Source organism: Vombatus ursinus, unplaced genomic scaffold, assembly GCF_900497805.2.
Source record: "Vombatus ursinus unplaced genomic scaffold, bare-nosed wombat genome assembly UNPS02014799.1, whole genome shotgun sequence".
In the NCBI taxonomy this organism is placed as follows: domain Eukaryota; kingdom Metazoa; phylum Chordata; class Mammalia; order Diprotodontia; family Vombatidae; genus Vombatus; species Vombatus ursinus.
Window position 1 is genome coordinate 17,253,466 of NW_020954577.1, and position 24,171 is coordinate 17,277,636.

General features: G+C 47.2%; 1 protein-coding gene across 4 annotated transcripts in view; it reads left to right on the plus strand.

The window, feature by feature from the left end:
• ETV1 (ETS variant 1) overlaps nt 1-24,171 on the plus strand; it is a 96,571-nt gene that overhangs the window by 59,643 nt on the left and 12,757 nt on the right. For all 4 annotated transcript variants that reach the window (XM_027872206.1, XM_027872208.1, XM_027872207.1 and 1 more), the window contains 3 exons: nt 17,240-17,308; nt 18,865-18,933; nt 22,654-22,823. In XM_027872206.1, coding sequence (XP_027728007.1) covers nt 17,240-17,308; nt 18,865-18,933; nt 22,654-22,823 — 308 coding nt within the window. The remainder of the gene's footprint in view (nt 1-17,239; nt 17,309-18,864; nt 18,934-22,653; nt 22,824-24,171) is intronic.

Below are 24,171 nucleotides of genomic sequence, written 5' to 3' on the forward strand. Positions count from 1 at the left end.
GTGTTGTGTGTGAGGAGCCCGAGGAGGCTGGTGTTCCCGGGTCACAGAAAGAGATATTTTAGGACTGACTCCTGTGTTCCTGGGGTCTCCCTGTCCCTGCCTGACTGCTCATTCTCGGTCTCCTTTGCTGCATCATCATCCGTTCCCACCACTCCTCTTGGGGTGTATGCCAAGGCTCTGCTTCTGTCTTCTTCTGTCTCCGTATTTTCACCAGCTCCCGTGGATCTAGCGATCATCTCTGGGCTGACGAGTCTCAGCTCTTCACCTGTCCATCTGTCAGCTCTCTCCAGAGCTCCAGTGTCCTGTCATCAGACACCCGTTCAGCATTTCCAGCTGGGTGTCTCACAGGGACCTCAGACTATGTCCACACCAGAATTCGGGATCTTTTCCTTTCTTCCAAACTTCTCTCTCTCCATTGCGAGCACCCCTGCCCTCCCAGACCCCACGTGGCCGCCTCGGTGTCACCCCAGACTACTCCCTTTGCTGCGTCCTCTATCCAATAAGCTGTACTCTCTGGGGTCTATCTCCCGCCTCCCCAGCATCTCTCAGAGCTGGCCCTGTCTCTTGCATAAGCCCCAACCTTAATTCATGCCCTCATAACCTTTCACCTAAATCACTCTATCAGCCTCCAGTATTGTCTCTTTGCCTCCAGTGTCTACCCAGCTCCACTCCTGTCTCCATTTAAGTGTCAAAGGAATTTCCTTGGAGCATGGGCCTGATCATATGCTCCTCTGCTTCAGGAACACCTATGGCTCCCTACTGCCTTGGCTCAGATGCACACATCTCCTTCTGATGCCCTTCGTGGCCTGGCTCCCTCCTGCCTCGCCAGGCTTTGTGTTCTGGGACTTTTCCCACGTGTGGTGTTTTCTCTCCAGTCTTTGCCCCTCTTGCCTAGAATGCACTGCCTCTCAGCTTGGCCCAGATTCTGCCTCCCCTCCCATCCCAGTAGTACCTGCCCAACCTTCCCTGCCTCTATTCTGCAGAGTTCCTGCCTTTTCCTGAAACCATGCCTCCTCTCCCCCTGTGCTCCTCACTGGTTTGAGGCCTTGGGGCCTTGGGCTCATCTGGGTAGCAGGAGGGAGCCTTGGTTCTATGTCGGGAGGGGAAGGGTCCAGCCCTCTGTCCAGGAGGTCCAGTCTGGGGGGCAGTCATCGGAACAGGGGCCTCAAGTAGACTGAGGGTAAGATGGGGAGAGGATGAGAGCAGAGACAGGTGTTGGGAAGGCAGGTAGGAGGGTGCTGATGGAAATTTTCCCTAACCTGTTTGCCTAGCATCAAGTCTATTTGCATTAATCAGTCGACCAAGAGATGCCATATTAGGTGCCTGGCACACAGTAGGAGCTTAGCAAATGTGAGTTTATGGACTGCTTGATGTGCATGAAAGGGCTTTGCAAACCTTGGAGCTGTAAAAACACGTCCTGTTACTTGGAACATAACGGGTGGAGGCCAGAACAAGATTTATTTCCGCCCTTCCGTGGAGAGCACACAAGAGTGATTTATGTGTTTATAGACAATGAGTCAGACTAACAGGCAACTAAAATTATCTCTAGAGTTTGCATAAATTGTTAAAAAAAAAGCTCACTCCATCCACAAGCTTGAAGCCAGCTTCAATCAGGTAAATAATTGTTGTTTATGCCATGAGTGACTCGTCGTGACCCCTTTGGGGTTTTCTTGGAAAAGATACCAGACTGGTTTGCCGTGTCTTTCTTCAGCTTATTTTTACAAATAAGGAACTGAGGAAAAAAGGGTTGAGTGACTCATCCAGGGTCACACAACTAGGAAGTATCTAATACTGGATTTGAACTCGGATCTTTCCAATTCCAGCCCCAGCTCCCTGTCCACTGTGCCACCTAGCTGCCCTGGGTAAATAATAGGGCCAGAGGATGGCAGAGTGGAAGGACTCTGTGAACCCAGCTGACTCGTGTCACAGATCGGGAAACAGGCCCAGAGGGATGGAGTGGCTTGCCCAGATCACACAGGTTGTAAATGGCGGGACTCAACTTCACCCCCCGGCCATTGCCCTGAAATCCAGCCCCTCATCATCCTTGATGAGAACGCCCTGCTCCATCTGGCCAGTCGGCCGGGCTCCTTTGGAAATCCCTTGCTCCTTGGCTCCAAGAGAAGATGGCCCCTCTCAGTAGCAGTGGCAGGTTCATGATGAAACTTGGAGAGTTGGTCAGCAAACTGCCAATAGATGCCATGCAATCTGGGAGCCAGCCTAGGGGAGGGATTGCAGAGCCTGCCGCCATCCTTGTTTGCCCATCCATCCAAACTCAGTCAGAGGCGTTCACGTAGCTGCTTCCTGTGACTCTCTCCCTCTGCCTGCTTCTTCCCATGAGGAATGGCAACCCTGCCCTAGGTTAGGAGGCATCCTTGACCATCAGAAAGGGAGGGGGTCACCATTATGTCCCATGAGAACAACAGTGTTTTGTGGGGGTTTTTTGGTATGTATGGTTATTTTTTTTTTAAACATCTTGCCTTGTTTGGTTGATAGAGTTCATATTCTCATTTAAATATTTTTGGGGAAAAAGAGTAAAGGCTATTCTGAACCATTGGGTCTAGTTCAGGTGATGGCGTCTCTTCCACACTCACCCATAGAAGAGTTTCAGGATAAGCTCTTTGACAGCGGGCCTGCTTGACTTTGTCTTTGTAAGCCCAGCACCCAACGCACAGTAGGTAGAGAGTACCTCCACACGGGAGGAACTTCCCAGGTGCAAATGAGCGAGGACCAAGACGGGAATCTGAGGTTTCAATGAGAGCTTTTTGTTGAATTGAAACAGGTTATTTTTCTTTCTGCACCAAAAATTCCGGTCTTGAGAGCTCTCTACCCTTCACCTGTCCTTCCTGTTTTGGGCTCCTTACCTGGTCACAATTCCCACCTAATTTATTCCCAAGTCAGCAAAATTCTGTGGAATCTATTGACTCTTCCGTTTAGAGCTGTGGATTTAGAGTTGGAAGGGGTCTTATAGGCCATGTTGTCAAGCCCCTTCTTTTTACATATGAGGAAACTGAGTCTGAGAGAAGTACAGTTCAAAGTCATACAGGTAGTAACTGGAAGATTTGTAATTTGAATCTGGTCCTCTGACACCCAACCCAGTGTTCTTTCCACTAAGGGAGGTACCTCAGGGGCCCTGTCATCTAGCCTCCTTATTTTACAGATGAGTAAACTGAGGCCCAGACTGGGGAGTGATTTGCATAAGATCACTCAGTGAGTGGCAAAGGTACTCTGGTTGACTTTTGGCAGTATCACTTCTCTGTTCACTGTAGCAGCAGATGAGGGAGGGGAGGGAGGCAGGGTTAGGGCACCAGTGCCCTTCTCTTATCCCCCTCCCTGGCACTCCTTGCCAAGGAGGACCACCTGTTTCTACTTGTTACCTGCCTGGCACTGCTGGCCAGAGCTCTCCAAAGACCCTGAGCCCTTTCATATTGGATTTAGCACGTAGTGCTTAGCATGTGTATAATACAGAGTAAGCACTTCATACATTGTATTGACTGACTGACTGACCTCTTGGGCCCCCCTGGAGCCCTTACCTAGAACATCTCACTCCCAGGGTGACCAGTGCTATTCTGTTCTCGCATCTGTGACTTGTAGCCCTCTCTGGGCTGCTGGGCACTTCTAAAGGGTAAGTTTTTCACCATGAAATTCTTGGTCTCTTCCTTCTTGTAAATCTCCTAGATATTGGTGCTGCCACCCTTGACCAGGTTTGGAGGAAGCCCTGGAGGCCTTTTGGACCAACAGGTTTCTTCTCCTTCCCATCCTGGATTCTCCTTGGAGAGGCTGTTCTGAAGCCTGGCCCATAGGAAATACTCCACATAGGGATGCTTATTGGAGTCTCTTTGCTTAGTTGGGTTCCATTATTTCCATGTAGATTTCCTTGAACCGTTTTGAAAAAAAAAAAAAATTACAGCTATTCCTGAAGCTAAGCTTGGAAATCCCGAAGATTCATGGATTCATTGGAGAGAAAGGAGAAATTCTGATCCCAGGACCATGATGGCTTCTAGATATCAGATTGCCCACCTTCTCCTCCCCCATGATGACCTGGTTCTCTCTTCTAAGCCTCCAGGGCAGGGGCTCTTAACCTTCTCAGTGTCAGGGACTCCTGGGGCAGCCTGGGGAAGCCTCTGACCTCCTTCTTATGATTAAAAATAAAATGTATAGGATTACAAACAAAACCAATTCTATTGAATTTATTTAAAAACAAACAAACCAAAAAAAACCAATAAACTTAGGGCCCAAGGTTAAGGTTTCTTGGCTTAGTTCATGAAGAGCCAGGGATGAGATTTCCCACCTCGTTATCTTCTCTGGCAGTTTTCCTTCCTGTCTCCTGGCCATCCCTACTGGGTAGAGGGGGAGGGGGAAGGGTGGGAAATGGGACTGAGTAAATAACCACCATCCTCAAACCTACTTTTGTTTGACCTCCTCCAAAGAACTTGGACCTATGCACCCTCACCTCCACCTCCTCATTTTTCAAGACTACTCCCATCCCCCCAGCCCCTCTCAAACTGCCTTCCTTCTCTTGGACATCTCATATGCCAGCCTTCAAATGTGAGCTCCTTCAGGACAAGAACCGTCTTTCTGCCTTTCCTTGTATTCTCAGCACTTAGCACAGTGCCTGGCACATAGTAGGTGCTTAATAAATGCTTGTTTACAGACTGACTGACCTGACTGGCTACACTAACACTTCTTAAAAGCCTTCTTAGAAACACTTAAAGATGTGGCCTGGCCAGTAGTTGTTGTATCTTGATATAGTTCAAGGCTACCCGGGAGACTGAATGGGTGGGATAAAGAGAGGGGGAATGAAGAGATGGTCCAGTCCATTGAAGTGTTACCCAGGTACAGCCCTTGGGCTAGGGGCTAAGCATACAAAGGGAACAACAAAACAGTTCTTATCCTCAGGGAGCTTATGCTCTATTGGGTAGCTCAGTGTACCAGTGCAGAGTCCCCAGAGGCAGGACGACCTGGGTGAAAATACTGCCTCAGACACTAACTAGCTGTGTTAACCCTGAGCAAGTCACGTAACATGTCTCTGCCTCAGTTTCTGCATCTGTAAAATGGGATCATAATAGCACCTCCCTCTGAGGGTTGTGAGGATGATCGTTTAAAGATAATGTTTGTAAAGGGTGTGGAAAACTTCAAAGTGCTGTGTCACTGCCAGCTAGCTATTCAGATGAGGATGGTGGTGGCCCTGGGGAGCAGTGTGTGCTGGAGAAGAAAATACAAATAAATTATCAATGTCCAGGAGGGAGGGCTTCTAAGGATGGGAGCGGGGCACACCAAAGGCCACATGTGGGGAGTGGCCCTTGAGTGGAGTCTTCAGGGGAGCAGGGGGTTGAAGAGGGAAGGCATAGCACCCGAGGCGGGCCAGCCCAAGCAAAGACACAGAAGGGTGATGAGATGGCGTGTGCAGGAAACGGCCAGTGGTCCATCCTTCTGGAACGTGGGGCGTGCATGAGGGATAGCAATGGGCCATAGGCAGCATACCTGTTCTTTAGGGGTATTAATTGTGGGCAGCTGTGTGGAAGACAGTCTAGAGAAGACCGAGGCTGGAAAACAAGGCTTTTCTTTCTCAGAAAGTCAGGAAATGTGCTGCCATTCCTCAGAGCCTGTCCCCGAGGGCAGAGTCGCCCTCACCCTCCACCCTGTCTGGAGATCTTTGCCATCTCGGCTCTGTCCCCGCCCTGATTGTACCACCGCTCACACACAGCAGTTCTGTCTGTCGAGAAAGCACCGGAGGGATGTTTGTGAGTTATCTGTGAGGGTTTCCCTAGGCAGGCCGAGTCTTCTTTGTGACCCAGTCTGTGTTCTGTCTAGCCCATGCCTCTCCAAGGCCCAGCCTCGGCCCCCACTCTCCATGGCCCAGCAGCCTTTTGCACAGATCCCGGGGTCGTGGCAGGCATCTCATTTCTCTCCCCATCTGAACCCTTCAACCTAAACACAATTGGGGGTCATCCAAAGCAGCTCGGGCCGTTCCTGCCCACTGCCTCTGCCATGCACAAAAAAGATTTCCAGCTCGAGATCGGGGTGCCCTCTCTGCTGGTCAGCTGGGAAAGGGAGCAGGCACCAGCTTCCTGGCCGGGATCCCTTTCCGAAAGGTGCCCTGCCTGCTTGCTGCCTCAGTCTCCTGGGACACGTGCGCTTCCCCAATTTGCCCTGGAGCCCCTCCATGGAGCTTCGATGGGCCGTCTCCCGTTTTTTCTAAGAAATGCTTAAATCCCATCTAAATCTCCAGTTACAGTAAGTGGCCGGGCCCAGTGATTCGATTTGAGGATTGGGAGCCCCGTCTGGATTTACTCTTGGTGCATTAACCCAGGTCCGATGGACAGCGGCTGCCTTTGAAGTCTGTCATGGGCTGCCTCAAACCCATCCCGTCAGTTTTTCCCAAGCCTGATTGATCTCGGCCCCCCTCCTGAGCCCTGGAAACCCAGCTGTCCATGAATGGGATCAGCTCTGCCTGAAGGTTCATTCATAAAATGGAGTCTGAGAGGGAAGGCAAAAACGACACCCAACCCACCCTGGAGCCTGGAATGTCCATTTATCCGGAGCCCAAGGGTGTAGGGTTTCATCAGCTGTTGCCTGCTCTCATTGGCCGGTCCTGCCTGTAACCTAAGCCGCTCCCTCGCCTCGCTGGCCTCCCGGGGAATGGTGAATGAGCGGCTCCATCCTCTGATGAGAGCTAGCAACAGGAACTGGTTGGTCTGAATTCCATTCAAATGCGTCCCTCCAGCTTCCTCGCAGAGTTGGGCTGGCTGGGTCTTAGGGCCGGGAAAGAGGGTGGGGGCCGGGAGAGGCGGCAGAGGCTGCCCGAGGCTGAGCGCCTGCGTGTCTGTCTGCTGCCTTGTGACTGAGCAGAAAACCCACTTCATCATAGGCTTTTAGAGAGAACGGCGGCGATGGTTCCCCGAACCCTAAACGATTCTTGGAAATGCCCAGTGACTTGGTGTAGTGGATGGAATGCCAGAGTGCTTGGAGTCAGGAGGGCTGGGTTCAGATCTTGAGCTCGGTCATCACGAGCTGTGCACCTCGAGGCAGGTCAGGTTACCTCTCGGCCTCACTTTCCAGTACATGTGTGGTTGGTTTGGTTTGGGATGCCAGCCTGCCATGTCATTGGAGCGGGGCAAGTCCCCCAACTGACTTGTAACTGCAGTTCTTCTGGGGCGTCCAGTCCTAGGGAGCTGCCTGAGACGCAGGCTCAGTGGCGCCCCGTTTCCACAGCATCCTCATTTGTGGCACGAGGTGACTCTGAGACCATGTCGGTCTCTAGATTTGTGGCATTGAGTTATGATAACGCACTGAATTCTGGAGCAAACCTCAAAATATTTTCACTGAAAGTAAGAATGACTGAATTGTGGGTGTTTTCCAAGAGCCTCTTTTTGCTGGGTGAGGTTGATGGTAATTATTGCTAATTATTATTATTATTTTTTTTTTACTAGAGTGTAAATCTTTGTTGGACTGTGACTGTGAGCCTGTCTCCTTAATTGTATCTCACTTACAATGTGGATCTCATGGCAGAGATAATAAAGAGCATACACACACTTCCACACCAACATGCTGTGTACTGTACAAATATATATATGCCTCTGACCCTGTATATGTATATACATACACATATGCACACACGTGCATACATATAATATCTGTACCATATCATAATGTATACATAATAAGATAGTATATGCATATAATACACACATAACTTATATACACACATCTTTTATATGTGAGTGTATATATGTATACACACATATACATATGTATACACATATACACATACACATATATTATATATACACTATGCAATGTATATATCATACACCAGTTACAATGCATATATAATATATAAGATAATATATAGTTATGTATAAACATGATTTACATGTGTTTATATACATGTATAATACATAACCTGCACACACATATATTCATGAAGGTGGAAGATAAACCTTAAGCACAAAACCCTCGCATGCACACACGCACACGCGCACACACACACACACACACACGCACACACACACTTCCCTCCCTACCCCGTTCAGAGAGCTCTGTTGAGGAAGTCAAGTGGGTCCCCTCCCTGGGCAGCAGGTGGCCAGGCTGGGTAGGGAGGCTGCCCAAATCCGCTGCCCCTCAGGGTGATGTCACCTTGGCCCCCACTGGTCAATCTCCATTTCCCTAGAATGTTTCATAGGAGATAAGACGCCATTCCGCTCCCTGTCCCTTTGTGAAAAGATTCTAGGAATCTATTTCCATTAGGTTATTGTCCTTTTTGTGCACATGTGATATGAATTCTATAAACCCCACTGTATGGGCCATAGTCAAAATCTCCAATAGTCAAAATAGTTCAGATTTACAGAACAAGTTAGGATTTGTAAAGCACCACTCAGACATGAGCTCATTAGCTCGCTGCATGGGGAGAGAGAGGGTCCTAGGAGGGGAAGAGGGCTGCTGAGTCCCCACTTTCTGTAATCCAGGCTAGGTTAGCAGGCGAGGTGTTTTCCACAGAGAAGGCCTCATGTTGTTGGGCCAGATAACAAAGTTATGGGAAGCTGTTTATTAGGGTTATTAATGTTGAAAGCAGATAGTCCAGTGAAGATAAATGTGGTGGGGGTGGAGGGAAGGCAGGAGGGAGCAGAGGAGAAGGGCAGGGCCTGAGGCTTTTGGTGTGATTTAGCAAACAGAAAACCTCTGGCATTGTAGGCCCCCGCCTGGCTTCAGCCGGCTACGGAGCAGCGAAGGGGAAAAGATAAGCCTTAAACAAACAAGCACAGACTCCTCAGGCTGACTTCTCATAAACTGATTTTTGTGGGCTCCAGCGTCCACATTGTTAATCATTTCTTGTGTTTCCCCCCAAATCGTTGGGAGACGCACAGTGACTTTCCCTTTTCAGGATTCACTTTTCTTACATTTTCTGTCCTTCCAACTTGATTAACTTTGGACTCAAGAGCACCCTGGGAGATGCTGCACATCAGCATGGCCACACTTCATCATCGAGGTGCTGGAGGCCATCCAGCACCAGCCAGAGGCTCCTGACAAGGGGCGTGTTTCATGCAGGAGGTAGAAGAGAGGGGGTTTGGTGCGGGGCAGTACAGAACACAGGCGGATCTGAGTGCCAATCCTGCCTTTGTCGATTAACAGCTGTGCAGCCCAGGGCAACTCAGTTAACTTCTCTGATCCCTGGTTACCTCATCTAGGGAACTAGAATAATCACCATGAAAATTGTGATTCCTGACTCCAATGTGATAATGTAGAGAAATGATTTTTAGACTTTAAAGCTCCCTCGTTCCCTGTGCCTTGTGCCGGGGCCCGAGTGGGCCCTGGTTCTGTGGGAGCTGAGCTAGAGGGCAGTTCTGCCTATAGCATGGGTTCCTAACCTGGAGTCTATCAGTTATTTTTTTCAGTCATATCCAACTCTTCACGACCTCATTTGTTTTGCTTTGTTTTTGGCAAAGATGCTGTGGACATTTCCTTCTCCAGCTCATTTTACAGATGAGGAAACTGAGGCAAGCAGGGTTAAGTGACTTGCTCAGGGTCACACAGCTAGTGAGTGTCTGAGGCTGGATTTGAAATCGGGTATTGCTGACTCCAGGCCCCACTGTCTACCCACTGCACCGCCTAGCCACTTCCTAAAAAACTCGATTTCAGTACACTTGGCTTTATTGATAGTGTGTGTGTGCGTTATTCATTTACATACATGATTCTGAGCTGGGGCCCACTGACCTCATCAGCCTGATGGCCAACAAGACTGTTGACCTCAGGGACGTGGACATCTGTGCTGGGCCACCACACCCAGGAAGAGACGATCCTGAAATGTCGTCCTGCTCCTGAACGCTCTGTCCATTTGGAAAGTCTAAGCAGTGCCAGTACCTGTCTTATAAATATTTGTGCCAGTCCAGGCAGCCATGGGAGAGAAGCAGGAGGGGCCTGAAAGGATGTTCTGGTAATCCCTGACATTTATACAAGGCTCTCACGTTTGCAAAGGGCTTTAACTATATTCACCCCCTGAAGCCTTATACCAAACCCAGTGAGGTAGACAGCGTGGGTATTATTAGCCCCATTTTACTGATGAGGAAATGGAGGCCTACAGAAATTAAGTGACTACTCTGTAGTCATTCCATTAGCTGGAGTCAGAAGTAGGGTTTGAACCTAAGCCTTCTTGACTCAAGGTCAAGCACGCTCTACCCATTGTGCTATACTGCCTCATTTCTAGACAGAACCATTTGCTGGGGCGAGTTATTGTTCAGGCACTGAAAGAGAGAAAAAAACCCTTCAGTGATATGAGCTGAGTGCATTTTCCTAGATCATTTTGCAGATTGGGAAGCTGAGGCTTGTAGGGATCAATATTTGCAAAGCCCTTTCCTGCATTAAAAAAAAAAATATCTCATGTTCAAGGGGAGGACGAGGGTGATGAAGCTAGGCAGTGGTTCATATGAAAAGGCCTTGGAGGAGAGGAGGCAGTCCTAATGAACTCACCATTTTAGCTCTGATATGAGCTAATATTTGTTTTTGTTTTTTTAATAAATAATTTATTTTTAGTTTTCACCATTCACTTCCCTAAGCTTTTGAGTTTTAGATTTTCTCCCCCTGCCACTTCCCCCCACCCAAGACAGTGTGCAATCTGATATAGGCTCTACTTAGACATTCATATTAAGCATATTTTCACATTAGTCCTGATATAAAGAAGAATTAGAACCAATGGGAGGAACCATGAGAAATAAGAATCAAAACAACAAAAGAAAAGGAGAGGAAACAGTCTGCTTTGATCTGCATTCAGTCTCCATAGTTCTTTCTTTGGATATGGATAGCATTTTCCATAGTGAGACCTTTGGAGAAGTCTTAGATCCTTGCATTGCTGAGAAGGGCTAAGTCTATCAACGTTAGTCATCTCACAGCGTGGGTGTTACTGTGTACAACATTCTCCTGGTTCTGCTCACTTCACTCGGCATCAGTCCATACAGGTCTTTCCAAGTTTTTCTGAAGTCTGCCTGCTCATCATTTCGTATAGCACAATAATATTCCATTACAGTCATATACTACAACTTGTTCAGCCATTCCACAATTGACGGGCATCCCCTCAATTTCCAATTCTTTGCCACCACAAAAGAGCTGCTATAAATTTTTTTGCACATATGGGTCCTTTCCCCATTTTATGATCTCTTTGGGATACAGACCTAGAATTGATATTGCTGGGTTAAAGGGTATGCATAGTTTTATAGCCCTTTGGGCATAGTTCCAAATTGCTCTATGAGCTAATATTTGATGCAGCAGAGATTTTGGGGCTTGAGACCTCAGGCCATGGGGACTGTCCCTGGACTGAACCCTCAATGACCAGATGCTGAGAGTGAAGGGGCTTTTTCAGCTCTGCCTGTAGAGTTGACTTAGCTAGTAGGTGAAGATGTTTTCATTTATCCTGAGCCAAACCAGGGCTTTGACGAGCTTCAGGCCAGTGGGGCCCCAAGGATGGATGCCTCCATTGATGAAGCAAAGTATTTGCTCTCTCCCTGTTAAGCCCTTGGGAGCAAATCTGAGCCTCCAGCAAAGACATGAACCTTGAGGGAAGATCCCAGAGCCTTCATGCTTTGTCTCATAAAGCCACTAAGTACAGGCCCAGGAAAGAGGAAACAACATTGTGCCTTCATCTATTGACACTCCCTTCCCTCTCCTCCTACGCACGTGACGTTTTAGCAAAAATAACATGTTTGGAATGGCAGGTTGCAATGGGAGCTTCTCTTGCATGCTCAGTACACTGGAAAGACATCACTGATGGGGACCCCAAAAGCTTGCAGCTTTGAATTTCTGCATAGCTTAGGGTAGCTGTGGATTCCTGACCAACTCATTTGTGACAAGTGATAGCTCTGTGAAGCCCAATACAGCCTCTGAGTGCTGGGTCTGGAAGGAGCCAAGGTTGACCCAGAGGGCAGAAAAGTGAGAGCCACACATGGAACCACTGACTGACATTCACTTTATAACAGTGATATCCCCCACCCCATGTGTCAGGGTTTATTGCTGTGAGAGTGCTGTCCAAGTCAAATAGAAATGGGATAAAGATCCCTGTGGGCCTCATATTGACTTAGAAAATCACACATTACCATTATCTATGTTCTGCTATATTTGCATTTCTTCTGTTAAATATTTCCCAATTACATTTTGTTCTGGTTCAGCCACACTTGGAGGTGTTGGGGACCACTGGCCGCATGTTTGATACCTCTACTGTTAACAGTTGGCATGACTTGGCCTACATTTTCCTCAATTTTTTAAAATTAAAATTCGATGCAAATGCTTTTTACATTCTGCAGGCCAGACATCAAGTTATGCGGTTTAGGTAGCTAGATGAAGTGAGGAAATGGATGGACAGACAAATAATAATTTTGATGATCGCTGGTATTTACATGGCACCTTAAAAGTTTGAAAAATGTTTTATATCCATTATCTAATTTGGATAGATAGATGGATCCATGGATCGTGGGATGATAGATGGAGGGATGTTTGGTGAATTGAATTGGATACGTGGGTGAATAGCTATTGAACATGTGGATCAAGAGAGTGAATGAATGGATGAATAAATGAATGAGAGAGAAATCCTTTGTCAAGTACTAGCATGTGCCAAGTTCTGGCACAGAAATACAGAACCAAAGACAGTCCATTCCCTATATCAAGGAACTTACATTCTAATAAGGGAGATCACACAAATTGGGATATTTGTCATTTGAGGACAGTGTCAGTAAGAAAAATAAACCAATGATTTAATTCTGGATTTAATTAATCTTAGTTTGAGGTTGCCTTCTCCCTTGTCGTTTTTTTTTAAATTAGAAACTAGTCTTCCTAAAAACTCTGCTATTAGATGGTGTGTGTTGGGGGAGAGGTTGCGTGTGCATGCAAAAGACATAGAGACAGTGAAATTCAGATTTCAAGCCAGGCCTTGGGAACCTGGCTATCCCAAGGTTGGCTATCCCAACCTGTCTATCTTATGTTACTGTGACTTAATCAAAAGAAAATGCCTATCTTCAGCGTGTGCGGCCAAAGATTTGCTTTTGAAGCAGCTGCTGAACCAGTTGAAATACTTGGGAGTTATAGCTGAGCATTTAGTCCAATGTCAAGCGGCCAGGCCAAATCTCATTGGCTGGATTTTTTATTCGATAAGGTAGACTTGAAAGCAGCAGGCAATTTAATTAGCCGTAATTCTTCTGGGCAAGTCATTACTTTGATGAATTTCAGAGCAATGTTTATGGCTCCTAATTAACCATGTTAGTCATTTGATTGAATAATCACTTTGGAAATGTTTCTACAATCTGATTAGAGTCTGACCCACTCTGAGAGTCATAAATTAACTGATCACACTTTAGAATAACAAGACTAGTTACTTCATGGCAGATAAACTCTCCTTCAGTCTATTTTTCAGTCATCTCTGGGCTGGTTCAAAGGTCCGAGTTAGGAAGAGAAATGATTGTTAGCACAGATGAACCTGCAGTTCAAAGACATATCTCCATACACCACCTGGGAAGCAGGGTGAGCTTTAGAGGGGAAGGTTCCTGGTGATGAGTGATGGCCCATCAGGCCACCACCCATAGAGCAGGGACCATCTTTTGCCTCTCTTTGTATCCCTAGTTCTTAGCGTAGTGCCCAACACATAGTAGGCTCTAGTAAGAGCTTGTTAATTGATTAAGATGCTTGATGACTGATAGCCTGATGTAAAAAAAAGCCTCCTGGCTGCTTTTCCTCCTGAGTTACGGCCCATCCCTTTGGCAAGTGCACATCCCCCAGGTCTGGGTAACCTGGAATATGGGGGAGAGCTCTTGAATGGAGGAGATCCCAGAGCCGTTGTTCTGGGAGACTCTTTGTCATTTCAGTAACTATGGCTCTAACCATTGCTGAACACCAGGGATGCATCACTGAAGTTTCTCCGAGGAAATGGAAAAGACAAGATGTACTCCAAACAGTGCCCTGAACATGTGAGAGGCATTTAGAGAGGCCCTCTGAACATCCCAGGGACAGCCCCATCAACAGGAAGGATGCCAGGACTGATATGTCTCTCATTCCAACCCCACCCCCTTATTTGCCCAGTTTAGTCTGTCATACCTTGGCTCAAGGATTTTCAGTGGTTCTCTAGCTCCTCTGGGATCAAATACAAACTCCTTATGCTGTCATTTAAAGTCCTTCACAATATACCTTCAGCCTGCCTTCCCAGGCTTATTACCTATGACTCCACTTCACTCTATACATTCTAGAGGAGATGACTCATTCACTGTTTCTCAGACATAGCATTTCTTCCCCACCTCCGTGTCTTTGCAGAGAGGTCCCCCCATGCTTGCAACATACTCCTTCCTCATCCCCATCTCTGAGAATCCCTGGCTTCCTTGAAGGCTGAACTCAGATGCCACCTGCTCCTGGCACACTTTACTGAAATGCCCTGTTGTTACCACAAGTACCCTCCTCCGATCCTGTTGTATTGACTTTTTGTGTCTATAGCAAACCCCCCAATAAATAGCCTTTGGGGTCCTGGGGGCAGGGGCTCCCTTGTTTTGTCTTAGTAACTAGCAAATCTGTTAAACTAGGGGGAGTGCACAGATTTCTCCTTTCTTCTATGGAAGGGTGGGGTCTTTGTCCTCCCAGGCAGAGAGAGACATGTCCTGCATCCTTCTCGAACTGGAGAAGAGAACTGGGCAGCTGTTTAGCCAGCCTTACTCCAGCTGGTGGCAATTGGTATCATTATTTTTGTTGCATTGGTATAATTAATTTTATTGCATTGCATTGTTGCATTTGTTGAAACCATTGCAGGCCAGCAGAGATGACAAGGTCATTCATGCTGCTTGTGCCCAGTCTTTAGAGGCGGCCTCTTGGGCTTGCCAGAGGAACTCGCTGAGATCATCACCATCCAGCCTTTGGGAGATCACTGAGCTCAGCTCTTTGGGGACTCAAAATCCCCTGGAATTCTGTTGTGCCAGGAATGCCAGGGAGCAGAGACTGTGGCCAGAAGGGATGTCGTCATCCTCATGCCATGAGAGATGCAGCCACCGGATCACCAGACCTGGGCAAAAGCAGCTTCTTCCAAAGGTTCCACCTCCCATGAGAAGGATGGGGCTCAGCTTTTCATCGGAGTGGCTGATGCCTTTTTTTGGCGACTAAGCTGATTTTGAGGATTTTTACTTTGCTTGTTGTCTCTCTGTGAAGAATCCATGTTATCAATTTGCGAGCCTGAAAACAGGGAGACAAAGGCTTCAGACTGTGTGAAAAAAAAAAAAAATTGAAATCCTGTCCTGAAATGGGCATGAGTTGTATTAAATGAGTCGTATTCTTGAAGAAGAGAGGACAGTGAGCGTAGAGATAACTGACGTCAGAGCCAGGAGTACATGGGTTCAAATCCTGCCTTCCACATAGACTTTCTTTTTGACCTTGAGAAAGCCACTTAGCCAACTCCCTCAGTCTGTCATTTACAGAATGCATGCCATCCTGCATTGGTAGAGAGACTTTATTCACTGGGACTCCCATTTTCTTATGAAATTGTAGGTTTAGTCCATATTTTTATATTATTATAAACCACCATTAATGGAGTAAAAATTCAGAGTAGACCTCGGAACAGAGGATTTTTAAAACCAGTTAAAGATATTTGGGAATGAACCAGTCAACTGGAAGAAATTCTCTTAGCAAGATTCTGATTGCTAATGGATGTTTAGCTCCTATTAAAAAGTACAAATTCATCTCTCTTGACCTGGAGAGAAGCCATGTGGCTCATTGGGAGTGGGGCGGGGCAGGTCCTTTGGAAATGGATACATTTTCATGTTTTAATGGCAATATTTATGTTTTTCTGTGTTTGATTACTTAAAGAGTTGTCAGTGAGGTAGAGGGTAGAATTATCTCAATGACATTTGCTTGTACATAACTGAGGCGCCCGGCATATGATAAGTGAGTAAACATTTTTATGTAGAATTATGGAATTAATGCCTGGGGGGTGTCTCTAAGACCATCGAATTCAAACTCTTTGTGTTACAGATGAGGAAGATGAAATTCTGAAAGGTTTAGCGACTTATCCAAAGTCACACAGAGAGTGACTGGCAGAGTGGGACCAGACATTCCCAGTTGCCAATCCAATGTTCTTTCCATGAACTATGCTGAAAAGAAAGGCAATCATTTAATACGTTGGTGTAGAATTTTACTCTCGGGGCAGCCAGGTGGTGCAGTGGATAGAGCAATGGCCCTGAAGTCAGGAGGACCTGAGTTCAAATCTAGCCTTAGACCAAAACACTTGACACTTACTAGCTATGTGACCCTGGGCAAGTCACTTAACCCCAATTACCTAAAAATTCAAAAAAAATTTAAAAAAAGAATTTTATTCTCTAAAAATTCTTTAACACAGGTAACTAATAAATGCTTTCTGAATGAGTGAAAATGTGGAACAATTTCACTGTGACCCTGGCAGATGCCTGCCATGGTGGTGGATGTGAGGTAACTGGGCTCATGGGCCACAAGAAAGCTTTGGTTAGCCACATGTCAAAGATGGTGCAATATATTCATATAGAGGAGTCTCATTAATCAAAGGGGCTCCTCCTGATTAAATTGATTTCAAAAAGGCTAACTTCTGCCTTGCTGCTCAGTTGTCCTTCCTACCATTTTGTTTGGGTTGAAAATTCCATGAGAGGATAGTACGGTGTCTAAGAGAGAAGACAGCACGAGGAGTCGGGAGGGCTGGACTCTCATCTTGGCTCCACCACTTATGACCTCCTCACGCTTCTCTTTCCTCACCTATAAAGTGAAGGACCCAGATTAGATTATGACCAAAGTCCTTTCTAGCTCTCATTCCTATGAGAACTGTAAAATGAAGAAGCTCGACTACAGTCAGTAAGCATTTATTAGGCACCTACTGCATCCATCTCTGTGATGTCTTTGGAATGGGGGTCTGCCCAGATGGTTGGGTGCTGATACTTCACTTTCCTCTTATACAGTACAGAGCCACTATTGTGCCATAAAGTGAGGACTTCCCAGCCGCCATCATTGGAGCTGGGTGCTTGTGGGAACTGGCCGGTAGTATGGTTGCTTTTCGATGAATGTTTGATGTTCCACATCTCTTTTAAAAGCTCGGCATCCCTCCCACCCAAGGTGCCCCCCGTGCCTGGGATGTGTTTGTGATGATCATGATGGACGGATGGAGAATCAATCAAGTTGCTCACTGTTGCTCCTCCATCTACAGTTATAGCCAAGCTAGTGCCCGCTGCCTCTCCAGGTGCCCTCTGACTAATGTTGTGTTCCCTTTCAGAAGTGCCTAGCTGCCACTCCATTTACATGCGGCAAGAGGGCTTCCTGGTGCACCCCAACAGAACAGAGGGTGAGTCTGCTCGTTCTCTGGCCCCAGCCCCAGTCCCGAGGAGAACGCAGAGCATTTCCTCCGTTCTCCAGGAGTGACTCCAGGGTGAGGGGATCTCACCCGTGGACCTGCTTTAAAATAAAAGTAGTTCCCAGCTGGACCTTGGAAAGTTGAATGGACATTTTCAGTTCAACTCTGGTATTGCTGGGTGGTGTCACAGGGCTGGTCTGAGTCCACCAGCATGTTTGGCCTTTGGCCCTGCCAACATCCACATTCTTTGAAGGCGTGGTGAGTGAGCGGTAGACACACCTGACCTTCTGCCCATCCAGATCTCTTTTTAAGGAATCTTCCCTGACAATTCCCAGCCATTGCTTTCCCCCAACACATTGACATGGATTGACATATACAAGTTTCCTTCTCCCCTCCCCTCTCCTCTCCTCTCTTCCCCTACTCTCTCTCTCTCTGTCTCTCTTTCTGTCTCTCTTGGATTTTTTGTCTGATATGGTAGAAAGAGCATTAAACTTGAAGCCAGAAGCCCTGAGTTCGTATTGTGACCCTGACACTCAATGCTTTTGTGACATTGGGCAGGCTGCTTCACACCCTCATCTGTAAAACAAGAGGGGGTGAATTAGATGATCTCTGTGTGCCTGGGTCCTTATTAAATTCTCCCTGTGGCGCTACTGGGGAAGGTGCTCCCAGTGGGTGCCTGAAACTCCCATAGGGATCTAATCTACAAAGGAAGCGAGGAAAGTGCTTTCTTTTCTATCCAAGTGTGGCAGAGAGGGTGGGCACTGGCCAGGGAGTCAGCCTCCAAGTTCTCATCCAGGCTCTGCCCCTTACTGACTGGCTTACCCTGGGCTAGTCACTGCATGACTCTGACCTGCAGTTTCAGACAAATGAGAGGTGTGGACTCCATGGCCTTCAAGGTCTTGTCCTGCTCTAACTCTAAGATCCCAGATGGACAGGCCCTTGGATCAGGCTCTCCCAGGCCTGGGTTTTCTAGGGGCCTTTCCCTTAGGCATCTGGGCCACCTCCAGAGAGATTTACTTGTTTCTAAACCCAGGCACAGGTTTCTCAGGCAGATTCTAGGCTTTGCATTAATCGTACACATCAAATGAGATGATATGTGTAAAGTGCTTTATAATCCTTAAAGCCCTAGCTAGTTATTTTTATTATTATCATTTTTATTGTTGCTGTTGATGTTGTTATATCCCATACATAGGGGCTTAACAAGTAGTAGGTCCTCAATAAATACTTGTTGATTGATTGAATGAGTTAATGATATGATGGTAGTGGGATGGTCATTGAGGCTGTGGCGGAAAACCCCTTGGAGGCCCACCCCTGCCCAACCTGGTGATATTCTGGTGAGGAAAGAGGCCCTGGCCTGGGCTTCACAGGTGTGAAGTGCCAGAGCTGGGATGGGTTTGATGCCCTTCCATCAAGGCCGTTATCAAGGACCTCCTCCATGCAGGGCTGGGGATGCACAGATAACATGGTGACCACGCCTTGCCTTTGAAAGTTGTTCATGAAAGCCCTTCCTTCCTGGGTCCTTCACTGATCTCCTTTTTCTCCTGCAGGTTGCATGTTTGAAAAGGGCCCCAGGCAGTTTTACGATGACACCTGTGTGGTCCCAGAGAAGTTTGATGGTATGTTTTTCACTTATTGCCTTCTGGGGGAGGGACATGGGGACGATAGCAATCTAGTAGTCCATCAACAAGCAATAATGCAAGGTCTGTTGTTCCCAGCTGCTGGAGATGCAGAAACACAAATGGAAGACTCGCTACCCACAAGGGGCTTGCATTCTAGCAGGGGAAACAGCATGTGCAGCTATAAAGGCAACTAGGGAGGGGATCAGTGGATAGGGCCCTGGACCTGGGGTCAGGAAGACCTTATTTCAACTCTGGCCTTGGATACTTATTAGCTGTGTGACCCCAGTCAAGACACTTCACGCTGTTTGCCTCAGTTTCCTAAACTATAAAATGGGGATGATCATAGTACCTACTTCATAGGGTTGTTGTGAGGCACTTTGTAAACCTTAAAAGCAGATATGAATGCCAATTGTGATTATATAAGCGTTTACAAAAAAAAATATATGCCAAAGAAAGGCTAGTCATTTGAGAAGGGAAGACATCAGTGGCTAGTGGGAGAAGGGCAGATGGATTCCAAATATGACCTTTGACCTGTACCCCCCCATCACTCACCTCCATGTCTTCCAATGGAATCCTCTCCCACAAGGCCCCAGTTGGAAGCTCTGGTCACTATAATTAGCCAATGGGTCCACACCTGGATCCGTGACAGGAGAGGAAAGGTCTTGCTGGCCTGTTGTGGTGGGCGGGGGAGCCACGTACAATAGGGCTTCTGCGCCCCTGACGGCTGTATCCAGCTGGTTATTTGAGATTTATTGGAAGCCGATCCCATAATTAACAAGGCCAGGCTGAAAGCATGCTCTTCTGGTATTAATGGGGACTGAGGAATACCCCCAGGCTCCTGCTTGTCCCTGAAAAGATGAGTTATGGAGCATACTACAACAGGGAGATTCACTTTTCTGGGGTTTGGGGGCATCTGGGGAACTGATCTGCTAGCGTGGCTCTGAGTGGTGTTGGGTGGGTATTCTCTCCCGAGGAGCCCTGGCTGCCAGGCCCATCCTGGCAGGGCCACTGTGGCTCTGCCAGCAGTCAGAATGTCTGAGTGAGCCAGGACACAGGAGGGCCAGTCAAGGGACAGCACATTTCTCTGGAGCAGCCTCGTGTTTTTCCTTGATTGGCGAACAACAGGAGGCAAGTAGGGGCCCTCTGATTAGCTGATTACAGTGGCTTCAGAAGGCAGGGCTGTGATGAGTTGGGGGCAGCAAGTGCTTTTTTTATTACTATTAATTTGTTTTTATAAATAGCCCGATGTATGTCTTGGTAGCTTGCTGATGCCTGCTCTGTCCTTCCTCCCCTCGTTCAGATCTTGATTCACCCAAACCTTCTCATTGATCCTCATTCCCATCTTTCAGTAATTCCTTTGGGGGGATCACATAAACACAATCGAACGCAAGTTGTGAATAGCATGGATGTTTGGGGATTGTGTGCTTTGAAAAGGAATCATAACAAATTTGGTGATGAAAATACAGCATAACATTTTTTAAATGAGAAATGTCATTTGTCACCTATTGAGAAAATGGTCACTGAAACAGAAGGATAGAATTGGAAAATAATCTCCTATGTATGGTAATTCATGCCATCCTCGAGGGACTCTCATGCCCACAGGATTTGTGTCCTGTGCGTTAACCCATGTGACTTGACTCAAAGTCCAGCTCCTGCTCAAATTTGCCTCCTGAGCATCTGCATACAAAAAGTCCTTGCCATGTGTCTTGTCTCGTATTAGTCAGTGAAGAAATCCCAGATGACATCTGGGGTGACACTTGGGGATACATACCATCACCAAGCTTGGCTTGTAGCATCTCCCTCTTTCTCTCTCTCTCTCTTTTCTTCTTCTCCTCCTCCTCCTCCTCCTCCTCCTCCTCCTCCTCCTCCTTCTTCTCTCTCTTTCTCTCTCTCTCTCTCTCTCACCCTCTCACCAGCCCCCTTGCAGTGAGGCTCTCAGACAGGTGTGGGTTGGGAGCAACACTTGACAAAGAATCAACTGAGATGCCAGCACGAGACACAGAGGGAGCCACACACACACACACACACACACACGCAAACCTCATTCAGAATCAGGGAATATCAGAATAGCAGAAGACAATCCAGTCCAACCATACATCAAAAATAAGCACCTCCACGCTGTGCTCTGTACGTGGTCATCTCTCTTTCCAAGAGGGGAACCTGTGGCCTCCTGAGACAGCGTATCCTACTTTTTGATGTCTCTCTGTGTTAGGTAGAGGGAGGTTTTCTCTCTTAGATCAAGCCTAAATTTGCTTCTTTGTAACTTCCGTCAGAGCTCCCATGTCTGGTGTCCGAGGCCAAGCAGAACCAGTCTGGTTTCTCTCCTGTATTTCAGCTCTTTAGATAATGGAAGATCACAGTCAGGCTTCCTTCATCTTCTCTCCTTTTGGCTAAACATTCTCAGTTCCTTGGCACCAGTCTCTGTGAGGCCCTTTCTAATCACTGCTTGCCTTCCCCTGGAAGTTCTCCGGCTGATCAATGTCCTTCCTAAATGTGCTTCCAAACCTGAAGAGCGCTCTCCAGGTGGGTTCTGTACATGGAAGAGCTTCCCAAGAATGGCCATGTCCCTTGGCTTGAATTCTTGACCTCTTTTTACACTTCTTGCTAGTTCTTTTTGACTTTCTACATTGTCTTCTTAACTCATGGGTCCTGAAGTCACTCCATGGACCAGAGTTTCTTAACCTAGGGACTGACTACTTGGAAGAACAGACAAATATACACACATATGTTTATATTCTGTATGCACATATACACATAAATATGTATGCATATATACATATATAACTATATTTAATATAATCGATTTCTTTTGCAGTCCTATGCATTTTATTTTATATATTTAAAATATTTTTTGGAGAAAAGGTCCATACCCTTCATCCTGTTCCCAAAGGGGCCCATCTCACACACACACACACACACACACACACACACACACACACACAGTTTAGAACACCCAATTTAGACATTAGTCTAATAAACCATAAGTGCCCAGTACAGTGTCAGGCACATAGCATGAGTTTAATGAAAGTTTATTGATTTATTGAGTGAGTGACTGATTGAACCTGGCAGGGGGAGGTGGTAGTGGTTGGACGCATAGGGAGGATTCTGTAAGGCAAAGGTCTGCCAGTGTTAGCAGGCTTAGAAAGCTGTGAGTATAGAATGCAGAGAGGATTGTGTCTGTAGACCTGGCTGGCTAAGGTTGGAGCAGTTCATCACCACGCTGTGGCCTCGAGGGGATGACATTTTGAGGCTCAGCAAGCTGCCAAACTGTCAACTCAGCCATACAAGGTCTTGTGATATTTTAAGCCAGCGTTTTGCATAGTGCTTGACACATACATAGTAGGCGATTAATAAATGCTTATTGACTAATTGACCGACTGATTGATCTGGTCTGGTAGAGGGAAAGCACGCTGATGACATCGTGAATCCCTGGAGCAGTGAAGTATGATATTAGAAAGGTGTTCCTCTCTTCCAGGTCACTTCCTAGAGGGCCCCTCTCCCCCCCCCCCCCCCACTGAGGACATCTGTACTGATGCCTGAATGATGTTATTTCTGAGCAGAACATCCCCGTTAAAGCTTCTCCCATTGTTCAGAGCCCCGACTCCTTCCTGCCCACCAATCCTGGGCTATTCAGATGCCCACAAGTAATGGTGGGCCATTTTCCTCCTTCATGATTCTTGCTTAATGAGGCTTGTTTTTGTTTTTGTTCGATATCAGGAGATATCAAACAAGAGCCGGGGATGTACCGAGAGGGCCCCACTTACCAACGGCGGGGTTCCTTGCAGCTGTGGCAGTTCTTGGTGGCCCTCCTTGATGACCCCTCAAATTCCCATTTCATTGCTTGGACTGGCCGTGGCATGGAGTTTAAACTGATCGAGCCTGAAGAGGTGAGTTTTGGAAAACTCTTAATTAATAAAGTGAGAGGTTCTTGTTTGGGGGGAGGGGGAGGGAGTCAATGGGCTTTACTGAAGGCAGCGAGAAAGGCTTTTTGTTGTTATTTATTACCAATGCTCGTCGGGTAACTCTGTGTCATAAAGTGGCAAAACCACAAATGAATGTCATAGAATTTGTATTAGGTGTGGATAAGACAGCCCCTCTCCTCCAGGGTTTATGTACCAGGGCAGAGATGACATAGAAGAGAGTGTAACTAGGGAGGATGAGCGCCAGGGATGCTGAGTTGATCCCTACGGTATTTAGCCGCCATTTTCTTTCTAGCAACAGTGGATTTGGGTTCCTCTGTGCCCAGAGAAAGAGGCTAAGAGGGGACAGGGGCAAGGGGAGGAGAGACAATCCCAGAGGCAGAAGCACGTGGTCCATCTTCCTCCATCGCGTCGGGGAGGCAGATGTTGCCAGGGTGTTGGCCCCTGGCTGCAGAAGGTGGCAGCTGACCCTGGATCTGCAAGCTTCCTTCCTAGCTTTTTGTCAATGCCAGGCTTCTCCGTCTCCTCGGCTGGACTCTGAGTGCTTGTGGCCTGACCAACTGGGCGTGGGCCCCTGGTGAGCCGATATGCTGCCCCGATGCCTGGGGAAGGCATGAAAATCAGATGAGGCAGAGGAGGACTGGGAGCAGCTCACCCTTTTGTGAGGCCACCCATTTTTAACTAAAGCTTTTTGCTTAACAAATCACATAGAAGCCAAAGCACAGAAATCAATTCCAAGTCTTCATGGCCTGGCTTGAAATAAACCTTTCCATCTGCAGTAACAGGTATCAACAGACTTCGCAAAGAGGGTTTCCTCCAGGGTGCATCACATTTTTGCTCTCTTTGTAAAGAGGGCTGCAGCTGAGATTGGGCATGGGCCTCACTGGGGCAGCCAGTGGTTTGAAAAATCTAAAGCTAACACTTTCGGGGGGGGGGCTGGGGGGGGGGGATGAAGGCCACTGACTATACTGCAGACCACTGGATCTCTCCTTCTTCACAGAAGCATTTCCAAGAATTCTTTTAGGGCTGGGCAGATATCTGCAAGTGGGGCAGGGTGTTTTGTTATCTGCTGTCTGGGATATGCACTGATTTATCAGTCCCTCAAATTTACCTTTGGAGTAGTTCAGAAAAGGTTAGTGAACTACAGGTTGGCTCACAGGACTGAGAAATGAGGAGCAGAGCCTTTGAAAGCTGGCAGGAAGGAAGGGAGGAAGGAAGGAAGGGAGGGAAGGAGGGGGGAAGAAAGGAAGGGAGAGAGAAAGGAAGAGAGGGAGGGAGGGAGGGAGGAAAGGAGGGAAGAAGGAAGGAAGGGAGG